Consider the following 20288-nt stretch of genomic DNA (forward strand, 5'->3'; position numbering starts at 1 on the left):
ATCTATAAATCCCATTGTGTGTTCATCACCCAGAGTCAGTTCTCCTTCTATCACCATATATTTGATCCCCCTTATCCTCATCTACCACCCCCCACCCTCCTTACCCTCTGGTAACCACTAAACTATAGACAATGTACTTTTAAGAGGAGAGAAAGGAAACTCAATTCATTGAATGTCTTTCCAGAGCTAGTCCATTTTATCAGTCTATCTAACTTAATTATCATCAGCCCCATGATGTAAGTGGCATTACCTGAATGTTACAAAAAGGAAGGTTGAGACTTACAAATGTAAAAAAATAACCCAGTAGGAATTATTTGATAACTGCCAGAACTAGAGTTAAAATATAGAAGCTGCACCACTGGGTATCAAGAAGGGAAAATGGATGTTCTGTAGTCAGCCTCTAAGATTAAAACTGAATTCATTGAAGAAACAGTATAATTTAGTGGATTGGGGCATGAGGTTAAGAATGTAAAGGCACAAAGTCAGGTTTTAACCCAAATTTTTACCAGCTTTGTGACTTTGCAAGTTATTTAACCTTTCCAATCATTAGAAATCTTCCAAAATTTAGAAAATTTCTGATTTTCATATGGAAAATGAGATTAGTAACTTCATAGGACTGTTCTGAGGATTAAACTATTAATGTAAAATCCTTGGAATACAGTAAGTACTCAGGAAACACCAATTATTATCATCATCACCATCATTAACAATAACAATAATACATTTTTGAGAAGTAGATAGCATGCTGTCTTTAGGACATCAATTATCAATTTTAAAGAAATTTATTTGTAGGATACAGAGTCATTCTCATTGTTCTGCATTTCTGTAAATCAGGAATGTTTCTCAGGTATTTTCACAGAGCATCAGATGAACAGTTAAATTTTGTATAATATGAAATATATAGCTAGTGATTATTTCTCTCACAGAATGCTGTGTTAATGAAGTTTCTTTCTGGTTGGATATGCTACATGAAAAACACAAGCAAGTGTTTAATTCCTGATCAAAAATCAAAACAAATTTAGTCTTGCAGAAAATGTTCTAAAGATGATAGTCTGACTTGATAGCATAAATTATCTATTGAGTAATTTATACTTAGAACTAATTATCATTTTATTGTTTCAGTTTGTTGTATTTACCATTCTGAAAAAAAGGCTAGGGAAAATAAATTTTGGAAACTACTTTTTGTTATTTATGAAGAAAGTATAATGTACCTTTTTTCAAGGAAAGAAATGAATTTTTATAATGTTATTACACTTTATATTTGTTTTCTTTTCAGTATGAAAAAAACACATTGCTCAGTTCTCTATCCAATGACAATTGCAATGGTGAGTTAGCACTAAAAAAAAAAAAAAGTGTTTTGACTTGAATATAGACCACAGAACAAAATCTTCTTCTCCTCCCTCTCCACCTCCCTCCTCTGACCTTTCCATCTTTCCTCCTCATCTTACTTCTCCCTTTATTCTCAACCTCCTTTTCCTCCCGCCTTCCACTTTCTCCTCTTGTCCTTTTCCTCCCTTTTCTGCTCTATACTTCTCTCACCTCCTCTTCTTTCTTCGTTCTTCCTTCTCTTTTTGCTCTCATCCTACTGTCTCCTCCCCTTCCCCTTTTTCTCTGCTTTTCTTTTTTCTTCTTTCTCCTCTCCTCCTTCATCTCATTTTCTACTTCCTCTTCATCCTCCTACTCTTGCAACCTGCTTTGTTTTAGAAGTAAATTTAAATAAAGGTGTATAAACCTACACAGGATGAAGATGTAAAAACTTATTACAAGCATTAAAAATGCCTGAAACACTTAAATACAAGGTCTGACAATTAAGTTTGTGAACTTATTGCAATGATGTTGCTAACCTTTTTTTGATATCACAGGGATTATTCATTATACATTTGTACCAACTGGACAAATAGCTAACCAAGTTTACTATTTGCAAGTGCTAAAAAGGCTGCATGAAAAAATTAGATGACCTGAAGTTTTTGCCAACAATTCTCATGGCTCTTGCATCACGACAATGCACCAGCTCATCCAGCACTGTCTGTGAGGGGGCTTTTAGCCAGTACACAAATAACTGTATTGGAATACCACCCACTCACTTGATCTGGTCCCCAATGACTTCTTTCTTTACCCAAAAACAAAGGAAATTTTGAAAGAAAAACATTTTGATGACATTGAGGACATCAAGGTTAATATTATGAAAGTTCTCATGGCCATTCCAGAAAACGAGTTCCAAAATTGCTTTGAAGGGTAGACTAGGCACTGGCATCAGGACAGAGCTTCCCAAAGGGAGTACTTCAAAGGTTACTGTAGTGATATTCAGCAATGAGGTATGTAGCACTTTTTCTAAAATGAGTTCGCGAACTTAATTGCCAGACCTCATATATGGTGTTTATAAATAAATGGAGGTAAATACAATGTCCATTGACTAGAATACTTTATCAAAAATATGTTCTTGAATTTATTTATAGATATAAATTTAACCCCAATTAAAATCCCAATAGGACATTTTAATGTTAATTGACAAGCTCATTTAAAATTTTGTATAGAAACTCCAATGGCCAAGAATAGACAAGACTCTTGAAATATCTGAACTAGGGAGACAATATGTTTTCTTGGTGATCAAATGTATTATGAAACTCTAGTAATCAATGCAGTGTGGTATTGGTTCATAGATAAATGAACAGATCAATAGGATAGAGTAAAGCCTGGGGCAGAGGTGAGGATACTCACATACATTGGTGTTTGATTTGTGACAAGAGTGGCACTGCAGAGCAGTAGGAAAAAGGCAGTCTTGCTAATATAAAATGATGAGACAATCATGTATCCATTATGAATGAAATTAGACCTCTATGCCATACCACAACCAAAATCAGTACCAAGTGAATCAAAAGCTTACTAGTGGTAGACAAAATTTAAAAATACAAAAGAACATATACAATAAATGTAAAACATTAAGCATAAAGACAATAACCATTAAATTTCACTAGATAATTATTAAGAGCTTTCATTTACCAAAAAGCACCCAATATAACATGAAAGATAAACCTGACTGAAAGAAGACAGATGTAACATAAGTGGAAAGAGAATTGCACTCCTCAACAAATCAATGAGTAAAAAGATAAATGACCCTATAGAAGAGAAGGCAAAAGACATGACTAAAACAGACATTTTCTTTTTTTTTTTTTTTTAATTTATTGGGGTGACAATTGTTATTAAAATTACATAGATTTCAGGTCTACAATTCTCTATTACATCATCTATAAATCCTATTGTGTGTTCACCACCCAGAGTCAGTTCTCCTTCCATCACCATATATTTGATCCCCCTTACCCTCATCTCCCACCCCTCACTCCCCTTACCCTCTGGTAACCACTAAACTATTGTCTGTGTCTATGAGTTTCTGTTTCTCATTTGTTTGTCTTGTTCTTTTGTTGTTTTTGGTTTATATACCACATATCAGTGAAATAACATGGTTCTCTGCTTTTTCTGTCTGACTTATTTCGCTCAGCATTACACTCTCAAGATCCATCCATGTTGTCACAAATGTTCCTATATCATCTTTTCTTACCGCCGAATAGTATTCCATTGTGTATATATACCACAACTTCTTTATCCATTCATCTATTGAAGGACATTTTGGTTGTTTCCATGTCTTGGCCACCGTAAACAAAGCTGCAATGAACATTGGAACACATGTGTCTTTATGTATAAATGTTTTCAGATTTTTTGGGTAGATACCCAGGAGAGGGATTGCTGGGTCATATGGCAATTCTATTCGTAATTTTTTGAATTTTTTGCCTTCCATAGTGGCGGCACAAGTCTGCATTCCCACCAACAGTGTACGACGGTTCCTTTTTCTCCACAGCCTCTCCAACATTTGTTACTATTTGTCTTGTTGATGACAGCCATTCTGACTGAGGTGAGATGATATCTCATTGTGGTTTTGATTTGCATTTCTCTGATGATTAGTGATGTTGAGCATTTTTTCATATGTCTATTTGCCATTTGTATGTCCTCTTTGGAGAAATGTCTCTTCAAGTCCTCTGCCCATTTTTCAATTGGGTTGCTTGTTTTTTGGTTGTTGAGTTGCATGAGTTCCTTGTATATTCTGGATATTAGCCCCTTATCGGAGACACTATTTGCAAAATCTTCTTCCATTCAGTTGGTGGCCTCTTTATTTTGTCGATGGTTTCTTTTGCTGTGCAGAAGCTTTTAAGTTTCATATAGTTTCATTCGTTTATTTTAGCTTTTACTTCCATAGCCTTTGGAGTCAAATTCATAAAATGCTCTTTAAACCCAAGGTCCATAAGTTTAGTACCTATGTGTTCTTCTATGCAGTTTATTGTGTCAGGTCTTATGCTTAAGTCTTTGATCCATTTTGAATTAACTTTGGTACATGGTGACAAATAGCAGTCCAGTTTCATTCTTTTGCACGTGGCTATCCAATTCTCCCAGCACCATTTATTGAAGAGTCTGTCTTTCCTCCCTTGTATGTTTTTAGCTTCTTTGTCAAAAATTATCTATCCATATTTATGTGGTTTTATTTCTGGGTTCTCAATTCTATTCCATTGGTCTATGTGTCTGTTTTTCTGCCAATAACATGCTGTTTTGATTATTGTAGCCCTGTAGTACAAGCCAAAGTCAGGAAGTGTGATACCTCCATTATTGTTCTTTTTTCTTAAGATTGTTTTGGCTATTCGGGGTCTTTTGAGGTTCCAAACACATCCGATGATTTTTTGTTCTATTTCTTTAAAAAATGCCATTGGGATTTTGATGGGGATTGCATTGAATCTGTATATTGCTTTGGGTACTATGGCCATTTTAACTATGTTGATTCTTCCAATCCATGAGCATGGAATATCTTTCCATATCTTTGTGTCTTCTTCAATTTCTTTAAGAAATGTCTTACAGTTTTCAGCATATAAGTTCTGCACATCCTTGGTTAAGTTTATTCCTAGGTGTTTTATTCTTTTTGCTGCAATTGCAAAAGGAATTGTTTTTTGTATTTCTTTTTCTGAGATTTCATTGTTAGTATATAGGAAAGCAATGGACTTTTGTACGTTGATTTTGTAGCCAGCAACTTTATTGTATTCATTGATTTTTTCTAATAGCTTTTTGGTGGAGTCTTTAGGATTTTCTATATATAGCATCATGTCATCTGCAAAGAGTGATAATTTAACTTCTTCATTCCCAATTTGGATGCCTTTTATTTCTTTCTCTTGCCTGATTGCTCTGGCAAGGACTTCCAACACTATGTTGAAAAGCAGAGGTGATAGGGGACAGCCCTGTCATGTTTCTGAACATAGAGCAAAGGGCTTCAGTTTTTCATCATTAATTATGAGATTAGCAGAGGGCTTGTCATATATGGCCTTTATTATGTTAAGGTATTTTCCTTCTATACCTATTTTATTAAGTATTTTAATCATAAATTGATGTTGTATCTTGTCAAATGCTTTTTCTGCATCAATTGATATAATCATATGATTTTTGTCCTTTATTTTGTTTATGTGAGGTATCACATTGATGGATTTGCGGATGTTGAACCATCCTTGTGCCCCGGGGATGAACCCCACTTGGTCGTGATGAATAATCTTTTTAATGCATTGTTGTATTCGATTTGCTAGAATTTTGTTTAGGATTTTTGCATCTGTATTTATCAGAGATATTGGTCTGTAGTATTCTTTTTTAGTGCTGTCCTTACCAGGTTTTGGTATCAGGGTAATGTTGGCCTCATAAAATGAGTTAGGGAGTACTGTCTCTTCTTCAATTTTTTGGAAGAGTTTGAGCAGGATTGGTATTAGATCCTCTTTGAAGGTTTGGTAGAATTCACTAATGAAGCCATGTGATCCTGGACTTTTGCTTTTGGGAAGGTTTTGGATGACTGATTCAATTTCGTTACTGGTGATCAGTCTGTTTAGATTTTCCAGTTCTTCATGGTTCAGTCTTGGAAGGCTATATGTTTCTAAGAACTTGTTCATTTCTTCTAGGTTATTGAATTTGGTGGTATATAGTCCTTCATAGTATTCTTGGATGATCCTTTGTATTTCTGTGGTGTCCGTGATAACTTCCCCTTTTTTGTTTCTGATTTTGTTAATTACTGTCTTCTCTCTTTTTAATTTTGTGAGTCTAGCCAAGGGTTTGTTAATTTGTTAATCTTTTCAAAGAATCAGCTCTTTGTCACATTATTTTTTTCTATTGTCTTTTGTTCTCTATTTCATTTAGTTCTGCTCTAATTTTTGTTATTTCCTTTCTTCTGCTGACCTTGGATTTCACTTGTTCTTCTTTTTCTAGTTCTTCAAGGTGTAACATGAGGTTATTTATTTGGGAGTTTTCTTGTTTCTTGAGATAGGCCTGTAATGAGATAAATTTCCCTCTTAAAACTGCTTTCGCTGCATCCCAAAAGTTTTGGTAGGATGTATTTTCATTGTCATTTGTTTCTATGTATCTTTTGATCTCTCCTCTAACTTCTTCTTTGACCCAGTCCTTCTTTAAAAGTATGTTGTTTAATCTCCATGTATTTGTGTTTTTCCCCACTTTCTTTTTACAGTTGATATCCAATTTCAAAGCCTTGTGATCAGAGAATATGCATGGTATGATTTCAATCTTCTTAAATTTGTTGAGACTGATTTTTGTCCCAATATATGGTCTATCCTTGAGAATGTTCCATGTACACTAGAAAAGAATGTGTAGTCTGATGTTTTAGGATGAAGTGCTCTATAAATGTCAATTATGTCCATTTCATCTAATGTGTCATTTAGGGCTACTATTTCGTTATTTATTTTCTGTTTGGATGATCTATCCATAGCTGTCAATGGTGTATTCAACTCCCCTAGTTAATTGTGTTTTGGTCAATTTCTCCCTTTAGTACTGTTAGTGGTTGCTTGGTGTATTTTGGTGCTCCCTGATTGGGGGCATAAATATTGATGACTGTTATGTCTTCTTGTTGTACAGTCCCCTTCACCATTATGAAATGTCCATCTTTGTCTCTTGTTATCTTTTTCACCTCGAAGTCTGTTTCATCTGATATCATGATGGCTACACCTGATTTTCTCTGGGTACCATTTGCTTGGAGTGTCAATTTCCACCCTTTCACTTTGAGTCTATGCTTGTCCTTGTAGCTGAGATGTGTCTCTTGGAGACAGCATATGGTGTGTTTAGTTTTTTTAATCCAATCTGCTACTCTGTGCCTTTTTATTGGTGAGTTCAGTCCATTTACATTTAGGGTGATTATTGATATGTGAGGATTTCCTGTCATTCTATCTTTAGTTTTCTGGTAAGGCTGTGTCTCCATTGTTTCTTTGCCTTTTTGTTGTTGTCTGTTATTTCTGTGTGGTGGTATTCTATGATGTTTCCCTCTGTTTCTTCTTTTATTACAGTATGTATTTCAGTTCTGGATTTTTTTTGAGTGGTTACCCTTAAGTTTATGTAAAAGAAAGTTTGATATTTAGAGTATTCCATTTTCTTCAGCACGCTTACTTTCTCCATTCCCATATTCCGGTTCAGGCCTTTACTCTCCCCCTTTTTGAGTTTTGTTTGCCACAAATTGTCCCTGTTGATGGTGGTCGAATAGCCTCCTTTAGTATTTCTTGTAGTGCAGGTCGTGTATTAGAGAATTCCCTCAGCTTCTGTATGTCTGGAAAGGTCTTTATTCCTCCTTCATATCTAAAGGATATCTTTGCTGGATATATTATTCTTGGCTCATGGTTTCTCTCTTTCAATAGTTTGAATATTTGGTTCCACTCCCTCCTGGCTTGTAGAGTTTCTGCTGAAAAATCTGATGATAATCTAGTGGGCTTTCCTTTGTAAGTTACCGTCTTCTTTTCCCTGGCTGCCATTGAGGATTCTTTCTTTGTCGTTGATTTTAGACAGCTTCAATACAATGTGCCTTGGAGAAGGCCTGTTGAGATTGAGGTAATTAGGTGTTCTATTTGCTTGTTGGATTCGAGGGTCCATTCTGTCCACAAGTTTGGGAAGTTCTCATCGACAATTTGTTTGAATATATTCTCCGTTCCCTTGTCAGGCAGTGCGGCCGGCGGGGTCTCTGCTCCCGCTCCCCTCACAAGAATGCAGGATATGGTGAGGCCAAAAAGGAACACCCACGGAGCCATAGGTAAGGGAGTCATACTACTGTAGTCTCACTGGATGCTGGGCTCACCGGATGCGCGACCTGCCGTCCGCCTTTCCGCCAACCGACGGACAACTCTCCTCTACTCTCCTTGACTCTGTTCCTCTACTCTCTTCCGCTCTCCTCGGCTCTCCTCGGCTCCTCGGCAATCCTCGGCAGTCCTCGGCTATCTTCGGCAGTCCTCAGCTCTCCTCGGCAGTCCTCGGCTCTCCTCCGTAGCCGTAGCAGTTATTCCAGCAGTCAATTGGCTAACCAGCCACAGCTGACGGCCAATAAGCCACAGCTGACGGCCATCCACCACCTGGGCCAGCACCCTTCTACGTGAGGCCGAGAGCCTGTAAACTACTTTCTGGGGCTCTGTCCCCACATCCCTTCTCTCTTTCTTCTCCTTCTGATATGCCCATTATTCTTATATTGCTTTTTGTGATGGAGTCAGAAAGTTCTTAGAGAGTTCTTTCATTTCTTTTAAGTCTCAAGTCTCTTTCTTGTTCCATCTGTGTAATTTCCAGGTTTCTATCTTCGATGTCACTGATTCTTACCTCCATCTGGTCAACTTAACTACCTAAGCTGGTTATTTCATTCTTAATTTCTTCTATTGAGTTCTTTATCTCCAGAAATTCTATTTGGTTCTATTTTAAAATTTCAATCTCTTTCGTAAAATGCTCATGCTGTTCTTTGATTGTGTTTCTGAGTTCATTTAACTGTCTATCTGTGTTTTCTTGCATCTCGTTGAGTTTTTTCAGAACTGCAATTTTGAATTCTCTGTCACTTAAGTCACATATTTCTGTATCTTTAAGTGCCTTTTCTGGAGATTTTTCACTTTCTTTCTGAACTATCTTGTTGCCTTGGTTATTCATGGCAATTACTGGTTTACTATTTCTCTTCTTAGACATCTACAGGAGTGGCTTCTGCAACAGGTTGATAGGAAGCGGTCTTTCTTTTGTTTTCCACTACTTGTTGGTAGAATGTTTTATTTTTTCTCCAACTGCAGCTTATTTTTCTTCTCCCACACGGTAGTGCTATGTTTTCTCTGCACTATTCCAGCTTCTCACACAATGGGGGGGATTCCCTGGGAGACGGGCTTCTCCTCTGTTAATAGTTCGTCTAGGTCACAGGGCGCAGTGTCCTGGTGGGTATGCAGAGAGCTTTTGATGTTCCAAAGCTCTTCCAGCTCCAGATTCAGAGCTCGTATGTTTCAGCAGTTCTGTTTATTCCTGCAGGGATCCACCCAGATAGGTGGGGCCAGGGGCAGGGTGAGTTGTGAGAGGTGGCCCAGAGCAATGGCGGTGACCACCACCACAGCTGGTCCTGCTTCCACAGCTCCCTCCCCTTTGCCGGAACTAGTTGGGTTGCGAATTTGTGTCTGCGTTCCACAGTTCTCAGAACAGCAAATATTCTATTCTTTTGATCTGACTTGGCTACTGGTTCCACTTCTAGCACCGGGCAGGTGGGGGCGGGGCGAGCTCTGGGAGGGTAGGGAGGGGTCAGCTAGTCTCAGTGCCTAAGGCTTCCGTTCTCTGCTTGGCAGTGAGGGCTTAAACCACCGTTTTCAGCCTTCTTCCCTCAGTCTTTTCTCCAAGGTCTCTGCCATGAGCATTGGGTTCAGCCGTGTTATATGCTGCCTCCTCATCCCTGTGGGCCGTAAAGCGAGCCCTAGCAGTCCGAGTTCTTCCCTCTCCCGCAGCTGCGGTAGTTTCTGGGAGCAGCGAGCTCAGAGCACTGAGCTAGGTCTGCGTCCTGTGCCAGCGCGGCTCTGTCTCCGCACTTCTCCCTTCCTTCCTCCCCCAGCTCGCGCGATTCTCCCACCTGTAGGTGACTTCGGTAGTCAGCCTCTTCATCTTGCCTGTCTGCTGTGCAGGGAGTCCTTTGTGGAGTTTTTGTTGTTCGATTCGTTGTAAATTCTAGGGGAGCTTTACAGAGGCTCACCTCACACCGCCATTTTTCCTCCCAATCTCCAAAAAAGACATTTTCTAACTTATCAATAAATATATAATAATATTCTTAACTTCACTATCATTCATAATAATTATTGAAAAAATGTAAATTAAATTCATTATACACACACACATATAAATACGGTAAAAATTAAAAGTATGATGGTATCAAGTGTTGGTGAGGATACAAGACAACAAGAAGACTCTCACAATGCTGGTGGGAATGTAACTGTTACAACTAATTTGGAAAATAGTTTGACAATATCATATAAAAATGAAGACACACATACCATATGGCCAGCAATTCTACTCCTTGTTATACATCTCAAATAAATGAGAGCTTATTTTCAGCAAGTTACATATATGAGAATGTTCACACAGTATTGTTTGTAACTATCCAAACCTGAAAATAATTCACAGTACAAAAAAAAATATCCGACATATATATATACTGTGGTATACTTATACTTAATATTTTATTTGATATAATTATTATATGGTATAGTTATACAATAATGAAAATTCAGAGTCTCATAAACATAACTGGGGAAAAAGCAAGACAAAGGAAAACGTATTATAAAATTCCAATTCTATTTATATAAACCTAAGAAACAAGAAAAGCTGAGCTATGTTAATTTTTGTACTTCTAAAGAAAATAAAAAAGAAATCTCTTAATATTGTACCTGAAAACATGTACAAGATTATTCATAGTAGCTTTGTTTATAATTTCTCAAATCTGGAAACAAGTAAAATATCTATTAACAATACAAGACTATTTGGAATGTTTATATAAGGGGACAAAATACATATTATAATGTGGTATGTAATATATTATAAATAAATAAATAACATATATAACGAAACAGAATAAAATAAATATTTTATAAATATAAGAGTCAAGTGCATGTCTCCCATCAACATAGATGCAGTGCAGATGTTAGCTTCTGTAGTCTTTTCTGATTTCTTGTGGAAAATTTACCTTCTCCTGCTTTGTGCTATCAAAAATGGTTACATAATACTGGTGTAGTATTTATTTAATGATCATTTCTTGAATGTCATACTCCCCTACTAATCTGGACATTTTCATCTCTAGACCAGGCCCACTTTGTCTGAGAACTGTAGCTGATGCACAGTCACTTTTCCTGTTTACTTGTGAAACCTTTGGCACACAGTGGTCCTTTTATAGGAGTCACAACTGGTTGACCAGAATATTTATTTTGGCATCCTTCTCTTTTCCCCTCTTCTGACTCTCCAAAGTATCATGGATTCTCTCATCTCTCCCACTTGTTCAGGAACACTATCCTGCTCTCATCTCCCTGTGCTTTAAATGCAAAGATTACATTTACTGCTATTGCTCTTGATTTCTTTTTCAATTTAATTACAATTGAATTACCTATAATTCTTGGATTTATTACTTTTACTTTTTTCACTTCTGTGTCTCTGATTCTGTCCTTAATAATTTTCAAAATGAATTAGTATGCTTTTTGTATATATTTGTATTTTTTTTTCTGCTATGAGACATTGTTGGTTTTATTCCATGGATAGAAAATAACCACTTCCCTGTGCTTACATCAGACAGAAGTAATAGCTCAAGGTAATTCCTCCTATGAGGAAAAGTACCTGAGAATCTTCTAAACAAGGGGCAACAAAAAGCTACTGCACATAGTTGGCGTTGGCACACAGTCTGAAATGTAATTGCTATTCCAGCTTTATTCTATTTTGTGATATAATGACATCTTAACTTTAAATCACCTTTACTTTAAAATTCCCGTTATGCTTAACAAATGATAAACGTTTCTTTCTGAGGATCAAGTGCCCACTCTTCAGCATGGCACCTAAAACCCTTCATCATCTCAAACTGTTTTTCCTTTTACTACACATTACATGCATCCTCCATCAAGTTAGACAAATCAATTAATGACCCCTACATATAATTTAGTCATTCCTTGCTCTGAATTCTTTGGATTCTTTTGAATAGAACCATCTCCCTTCTCTGCCAATCTAAATCTCACATTTTCTTTAAGAGTTAATAGAGAAGTAAAGTAAATTCAAGGGACATAATCCTTGGCAATTCCATTAAGTACAAATATAAGTCAACCAGACCTAGGCAGGGAAATATACAGTCAAATGCAGCCTGGGATTCAGTATCGTTAGTTATAAAATGAAGACCATAGTAATAAGAAAGCAGAGAGACTTTCGCACACTTCATTCAAACACATATCACCTTATATGGTTATAGCATTGCTTTATTTGTACGTAGTTTTTCCTAATTCAATTTTAAGACATTAGATTCCGTTACATTATCTTTTTTTTTAAGCATTGTGTATGTCAATTTTTTTTCCAAAGATTTTATTGGGGAAGGGGAAAAGGACTTTATTGGGGAACAGTGTGTACTTCTAGGACTTTTTTCCAAGTCAAGCTGCTGTCCTTCAATCCTAGTTGTGGAGGGTGCCATTCAGCTTCAAGTTGTCCTTTCAATCTTAGTTGTGGAGGGCACAGCTCAGCTCCAGGTCCAGTTGCCATTGCTAGTTGCAGGGAGCGCAGCCCACCATCCCTTGCGGGAGTCGAGGAATCGAACCGGCAACCTTATGGTTGAGAGGATGCGCTCCAACCAACTGAGCCATTCAGGAGCTCAGCGGCAGCTCAGCTCAAGGTGCCGTGCTCAATCCTAGTTGCTGCCCACCATCCCTTGCAGGACTCGAGGAATCAAACCGGCAACCTTGTGGTTGAGAGCCCACTGGCCCATGTGGGAATTGAACCGGCAGCCTCTGGAGTTAGGAGCCTGGAGCTCTAACTGCCTGAGCCACTGGGCCGGCCCTACATTTTCTTTTATTGTTCAATGAACACTTGGTCAGTGAATGCAAATTACAATGATATTTGTTTAGCAGTTTACAGTTTTGAATGGGCATTCTTCCTTTCAATAATTCTGAAACAGAAAAATACTATACTTTCATTTTCAAGTAGGTAACAATATACTCCTCATTTTCCTGTTGACGAAGTTGAGGCCTATAGGAGATAACTAACTTGCTCTCCATCATGAAGTAAGTTAGAGACAGAAATAGAGTCCCTGTTGAAGGCAGATATGCACAAAGGAAAGGGTGTTTATAACCATGATTCAGGAGTAGTGATCTAAATGCAGTCCACAGGGACACAAAGAAGAAGGGTGGGGTGGTTTTAATCCAGAGAAGCAGAGGTGACAATGGTATCTTCTTCTTCTTTGGTCACAGAGCTATGAAAATGGAGAAAGAGGATGGACTTAAAAGAGATTTCGCCACATAATTAACACAGCTGGCACTTCTGGGGTGTTGGGGAAGGGAGAGGGCAATATAAGTGATGATTTTGAAGCTTTGAAACTCTCAAACTGGAATAATAGGGAACCAAGGAGTGTAGCTAAAAGGGAAGATACATTTATTTCAGAGGATGGTGAATTTGATACTGGGAGGTCATCAATAAGAGTGAGTTTTGGGGATCACCAAATAGATCTGGAAGTAACTGGAGCAAAGGGTGACATTAGCTGAGCACGAGAGTGGGGAAGAGAATAAATACCCCCTACCCAGCAATCTTGACAGAAAGGGAGGGTTTGTAGTTTAGCACATAATTGAATAATCAAAATATATAAAACAAGCTATGTCAATAATAAGATGGAAGTCATCATATTTCTCTGAATGGAAACAAAAATTGCTCAAATGTGGAGAAATTTTCCATTACCATATTTAGTGGGTTGTGTCCCCAAACACTTTAGTAACCTTATGCCATTACCAAGAGACACTGTTAATGTCTCTCTTAGTATTATGATTCTCCAGATTCACCTCCACCACCTTCTCATCAGCTTAGCTTCGAATTCTCCTCCAGGTTCCAGCTCACACATCCCATTATTCTTTTTCATTTCTGCATTAATTAATGCATATCCTGATTCACTCAGCGAATATTTGTTGTATTTATTGTACATCTACTAAATCCTTGGTGCAACAACAGGGGCTACATAGTCAAGGATGAAAAAAGCAGGCATGGTTTTTGCTATAATGGATCCTGAAGTCTAAAATAAACTCCCTGTCCTCACTACAACCCCCCACTCCCCAAACCAGCAATCCAGTTATATTGGGTTTCCATTGCTGCTGTAATAAATTGCCACAACTCAGTGCTTTAAAACAACACAAATTTATTATCTTACAGTTTTAGAGGACAGAGGGTGAAATGAATCTCACAGGAGAAAATCAAGGTTTGGAAAGGCTGATTTTTTTTATAGGGAATGTTATTTTTATGGAGGTGAATCCATTTGTTTTCTTGCCCTTTAAAATTTCTAGAGGCTACCTGCATTCCTCATGGCCCCTTCCTTCATTTTTAAATCTCCCTGACCTCTTCTTCCTTCACCACCTCTCCTTCCCTGACTCTGACCCTCTTGCCTCCCTCTCATAAGGACCCTTGTGATTATACTGGACGACTCTAGATAACCCAGGATAATCTCGCCATATCAAGGCCTCCCTTAATTTAATGAAATCACAAAATCCCTTTTGCCACAGAATGCAACATATTTACAAGTTCTGAGGATTAAGATGTAGGCCTGGTTACCTCCAAGGATTACATGACCAAAGGGCAGACTGGACAGGAACCAGAGCCCTTCTAAAGTGAATCCTGCTCTGTAGGATCAACCCCTGCACAACAGCTTCTCCACTGTATTCATGGCCAGTCCTCAGAACCAGTCAGTCTCAGATCAATCCTTCCCATTTACATGTAAACAGCAATGAAAGCTCAACTACTACAGGATATCACAAACAACCCACACATGGGACACACCAGGAGCACCAGGCTCATGTAACAGGGATACTGTGCCACTAGGATTCACAGGACACCTACTACATAAGACCAATATACTAAGACTGGGAGACATAGCAGCTCATCCCAATGACATACAAACAAACACAGCGAGGCAGCCAAAATGGGGATTCAAAGAACCATGTCTCAAATGACAGAACAGATCAAAGCTCCAAAAAAAGGAACTAAACAAAATGAAAATAAGGAATCTACCAGATGCAGAGTTCAAAACACTGGATGCTCAGTTATCTCAATAAGAACTTCAACAAAGAAAGAGGAGGAAAACATAAAAATAGAGACAGAAACATTTTTTAAAAGTCAGAAATGAAAAATACAATAACTGAAATAAAGAATACATTAGAGAGAATCAACAGCAGATTAGATATAGCAGAGGATCGAATCAGCGACTTAGAAGATAAGTTAGCACAAAACACTAAATCAGAACAGCAAACAGATAAAAAGAACCCCCCCCAAAAAAATGAGGATAGTTTAAGGGGCCTCTGAGACAACATCAAGCATACCAAAATTCACCTCATAGGGGTACCAGAAAGAGAAAAGGGAGAACAAGGAATTTAAAAAAATAATAATAAAACTATGTCAAGAAATAATAATGGATAACTTCCCTAACCTGCTGAAAGAAATAGACATACAAGCCCAGGAAGTCCTAAACATGATGAACTAAAAGAGGCCCACACCAAGACATATCACAATTAAAATGCCAAAGATTAAAGACAATGTAAGAATCTTAAAAGCAGCAAGAGAAAGGCAGTAGGTTACCTACAAGGGAGCTCCCATTAGACTGTCAGCTGATTTCTTAAAAAAAAAAAGTTGTTGGACAAAATGTATTGGCATGAAATATTCGAGGTGATGGACCGATAAACAAGATTACTCCACCCAGCAAAGCTATCACTTAGAATTAAAACAGATAAAGAGCTCCCCAGGCAAGAAAAAGCTAAAGGAATTCATCAAGACCAAACAAGAAATGTTAATGGAAATTCTTTAGGAAGATGAAGGGGAGAAAGAACATAAATATGAATAATAAAATGGCAATAACTATATATCTATCAACAATTATTTTAAATGTGAATGGGTTAGAGTGGCTGAATAGATAAGAAAATAAGATGCTTACAGACACTGACTAGAAGAGACTCACTTCAGATTGAAAGACACACACATACTGAAAGTAAAGGGATGGAAAAAGATATTGCATGGAAAATGGAAATGAAAAATAAAAAGTTAGGGTAGCAATAATATAACCGACAAAATAGACTTTAAAACAAAGGCTATAACAAGAGACAAGGTAGGACCTAGTAATTCTACTTTTCGGTATTTACCTGAAGAAACCAAAAACATGATTTGAAGGGACATGTGCATCCATATGTTCATTGCAATATTCTTCACATAGCCAAGATATGCCGGCAATCTAGGTATCCATCAATGAATCAATGATTAAGAAGAGGTGATACATATATACAATGGATTATTACATGCCATAGCAATAAAAAAATAAAATCTTGCCCTCTGCAACAACACGGATGGACTTAGAAGGTATTATGCTGAATGGAGTAACTCAGACAGAGAAAAACGAAAGCTATATGATTTCACTTATACAGGGAATTTAAAGAATGAAACAAACCAACAGAACATAAACAAACTCCTATGAGGGGTGATCAAACAATACAGTGAAGGTTTAAATAAAAAAAAACTATTACAGTAAAAGACACATTGTCATTAATCCCCCTCAAAACACTCCCCCTTGCTTTGAACACACTTATCCCATCATTCTTATCACTTTCTGAAGAAGTTCTGGAAGTCTTGTTTTGTGAGTATTTAGTTGCACTGTCATGGCTGCTGTGATGTCATGAATGGATTCAAAATGTTTACCTTTCATGGTCATTTTGACTTTGGGGAACAACCAGAAGTTGCATGGTGCCAGATCCTGTGAATAAGGTGGATGAAGACACACTGTAATGTTTTATGCATATTTGGCAGAAATTGCCATATACCAGAAGTGATGTGTGATACAGAGCCTTTTTGTTGTGATCAAAAACTATGGTGAATGCTGCTGCCAACTGCCATCCAACAGAAAGGCAGGGATCTTCAATACGGGAAGTAATGTGTTGAACCTTAGTAACAAAGCTCCATGTTACCTGGCTTCTGGTATGGCAATTTCTGTCAATAAAAATGTTATGGTGTGTCCTCATCCACCTTATTTATGGAATCTGGCACTGTGCAACTTCTGGCTCCTCCCCAATGTCAAAATGACCATGAGCAATAAACGTTTTGAATCAATTCAGGACACTGAAGCAGCCACGACAGCACAATGAAAGACACTCACAAAACAAGACTTCCAGAACTGCTTCAGAAAGTGGCAAGAATGATCAGATAAGTGTGTTCAAAGTGGGGGGAGGGCGGGCGTGTTTTAAGGGGGGTTAATGGCAATGTGTCATTTACTGTAATAATTTTTAAAAATTTAAATATTCATCATATTCTTTAATCACATCTCATAGATACAGAGAACTTTTTGATGGTTGCCAGATGGGATGGAGGTTGGAGGGATTGGTGAAAAGGGAAAGAAATTAGGAAGTACAAATTGTTAATTACAGAACAGTCACAGATATGTAAAGGATAGCATAAGGCATTTATCCAATAATATTGTAATAACTATATATGGTGTCAGATATGTGCTAGATTTATTGGGGTGATTACTTTCCAACTTATATAACTGTCTAGTCACTATGTTGTACATTCAACACTAATATAACATTGTATCAATAGTAATTGAAGAAATACTGGGGTCTGACAATTAAGTTCATGAACTTGTTGCAACAATGTTGCTAACCATTTTTGGTATTAGAGTACCAGCTGGACAAACAGTTAACTAAGTTTACTATTTGGGAGTGCTAAAACGCTACATGAAAAAGTTAGACAAAATGACCTTTTCACCAACATGGCTCTTGCATCACAACAATGCACCAGCTCACATGGCAATGTCTGTGAGGGAGTTTTCAGTCAGTAAACAAATATCTGTATTGGAACACAGTCCCTACTCACCTGATCTGGCCCCCAGTGACTTCTTTCCTTACCTGAAGATAAAGGAAATATTGAAAGAAAGACATTTTGATGACATTCAGGACATCAAAGATAATATGATAGCTCTGATGGCCATTTCAGAAAAAGAGTTCCAAAATTGCTTTGAAGGGTGCAATAGGCACTGACATTTGGTGCATAGTTTCCCAAGGGGAGTACTGGGAAGGTGTCCTTAGCAATAAGGTATGTAGCACTTTCTCTAGGATGAGTTTGCGAACTCAATTGTCAGACCTCGTATATTTAAAAAAATGAAAAATAATCAGAACAGCATTGTATTGGCAGAAAAACAGACACACAAACCAACAGAATTGAATTGAGAACCCAGAAATAAATCCACATGTATATAGGCAGATAATTTTTGACAAAAGAGCCAAAAACACAATAGAGAAAGGAAAGCCTCTTCAATAAACAGTGATGGGAAAATTGGAAAGCCACGTGCAAAAGAATAAAACTAGACTGCTCTCTATACCATGTACCAAAATTAACTCAACATGGATGAAAGACCTACACACAAAACCTGAAACAATAAATTGCGTAGAAGAAAGTAGGTACTAAACTCATGGACCTCTGGTTCAGAGAGGATTTTATGAATTTGACTTCAATGGCAAAGGAAGTAAAAGAAAAATAAATGAATGGGGCTATATCAAACAAAAAATCTTCTGCACAACAAAAGAGAGGCAACCAGCTGAATGGGAGTAGATATTTGCAAACAACACCTCTGAGGAGAGGCTAATATCCAAAATATATAAAGATCTCATAAAATTCAACAATGAAAAACAAACAATCCAACTAAAAAGTGGGCAGAGACCTAAATAGACACATAAAAATTTTGACAGGAAGACAAAAAAAAAAAAAAAAAAAAAAAAATGACCAACACATATATGAAAAAGTACTCAACTTCACTAGCTATTAGGGAAATGCAAATCAAAATCACAACTGTTAGAATAGCTATTATCATCAAGACAAGCAATAACAAGTGTTAGAGAGGCTGAAGAGAAAAGGAACCCTCATACACTGCTGGGGGGAGTGTAAATTGGTACACACTCTATGGAAAACAGTATGGAGTTTCCTCAAAAAATTAAGACTAGAATTATGTCACAGAAATGGTGGCATAAGGTGAGCCTCTTGAAATTTCCCCTGGAATTTACAACAAATTGAACAGCTATAATTCCACAGAGGACTCCCTGTGTGGCATGCAGGCAAGACTGAAAGATGTGCAACTGGAATCACCTAAAGGTGGGCAAATTGGGTAAGTGAGGGAGGTGGGGAGGGAGAAATGCTGAGATGCTGGCCTCGGCAGGTCGTGGTCTGCAGGACTCAGACTGGAGCTCGGAGATCCCTGCAGTCCTGAGCTTACCATAGCAATGGGAGAAGAAAGCACTCCCCTATGGCCCACAGTCTCGCCTGAGAGATCAGCATAAAACAGAGCTGAACCCAACACTCATGGAACACACCTTGGAGCAAAGACTGAGGGAAGAAAGGGGAGAACGGTGGTTTAACCTCTCACTACCAAGCAGAAGATGGAAGACATAGACACTCCCCACTCCCCATTCTCCCAGTGCTAGAAGCAGAACAGTAGCAGTGTCAGATCAGAGAACAGAATACTTACACCTCTGAATACTGTAGCCCTGCAGACATAGCCTCCCAACACAACTAATTTTGGTGAAAGGGAAGGAAATATAGGGGCAAGGTAACTGTGCAGGTCAGAGCCACTTCTCACAATCCCCATACCCTCATCTCTACCTATCTGGGCAGATCCCTGAAGGGGTAAACAGAGCTGCTGAAACACGGGCTCTAAATCTGATTGCACGAAGAGCTTTGGAACTCAGAAATTCTCCACATCCCCCCTTGGAGGTGGTACCCTGAGACCTAAGTGACCTGTCACAGAGGAGAAGCCCACCTTCCAGGCAACCCCCTTAATCATGTGAGATGCTGGAACACTATAAGAGAAAACACACTGCTACAGTGGGAGAGAGAATAAAAGGTTGCAGTGGGAGAGAAAATAAAGCAAAAGAAAGACCTCCTCCTATCAACCTGTTGCAGAACCCACTCTTCTAGAGAAATAATTCATTAATTGCCATGAATGACCAAGGTAACAAGACAGCTCAGAAAGAAAATGAAAAGCCTCCAGAAAATGAACTCAAAGACATGGAAATATGTGACTTAAATTACCGAGAATTCAAGATTTCAGTTCTGAAAAACTCAACAAGTTTCAAGAAAACACACACAAGCAGTTCAACAAACTGAGAAACACAACCAAAGAACAAAATGAACATTTTAGCAAAGAAATCGAAATCTTAAAAAGGAAACAAATATAGGAGAAGCCCACCTTCCAGGCA

General features: G+C 37.8%; 1 protein-coding gene across 1 annotated transcript in view; it reads left to right on the forward strand.

Annotated features, from left to right (window-relative positions):
- The window catches only part of SLC26A7 (solute carrier family 26 member 7), a 263341-nt gene that overhangs the window by 212074 nt on the left and 30979 nt on the right, over positions 1-20288 (forward strand). The window contains exons 14-15 of the mRNA XM_088799743.1: positions 1277-1325; positions 14234-14236. Of these exons, the coding sequence (XP_088655869.1) occupies positions 1277-1325; positions 14234-14236 (52 nt within the window). The remainder of the gene's footprint in view (positions 1-1276; positions 1326-14233; positions 14237-20288) is intronic.

Source organism: Rhinolophus sinicus, chromosome 7 (assembly GCF_057876585.1).
Source record: "Rhinolophus sinicus isolate RSI-liver-muscle chromosome 7, RSI-T2T, whole genome shotgun sequence".
Classification (NCBI taxonomy): Eukaryota; Metazoa; Chordata; class Mammalia; order Chiroptera; family Rhinolophidae; genus Rhinolophus; species Rhinolophus sinicus.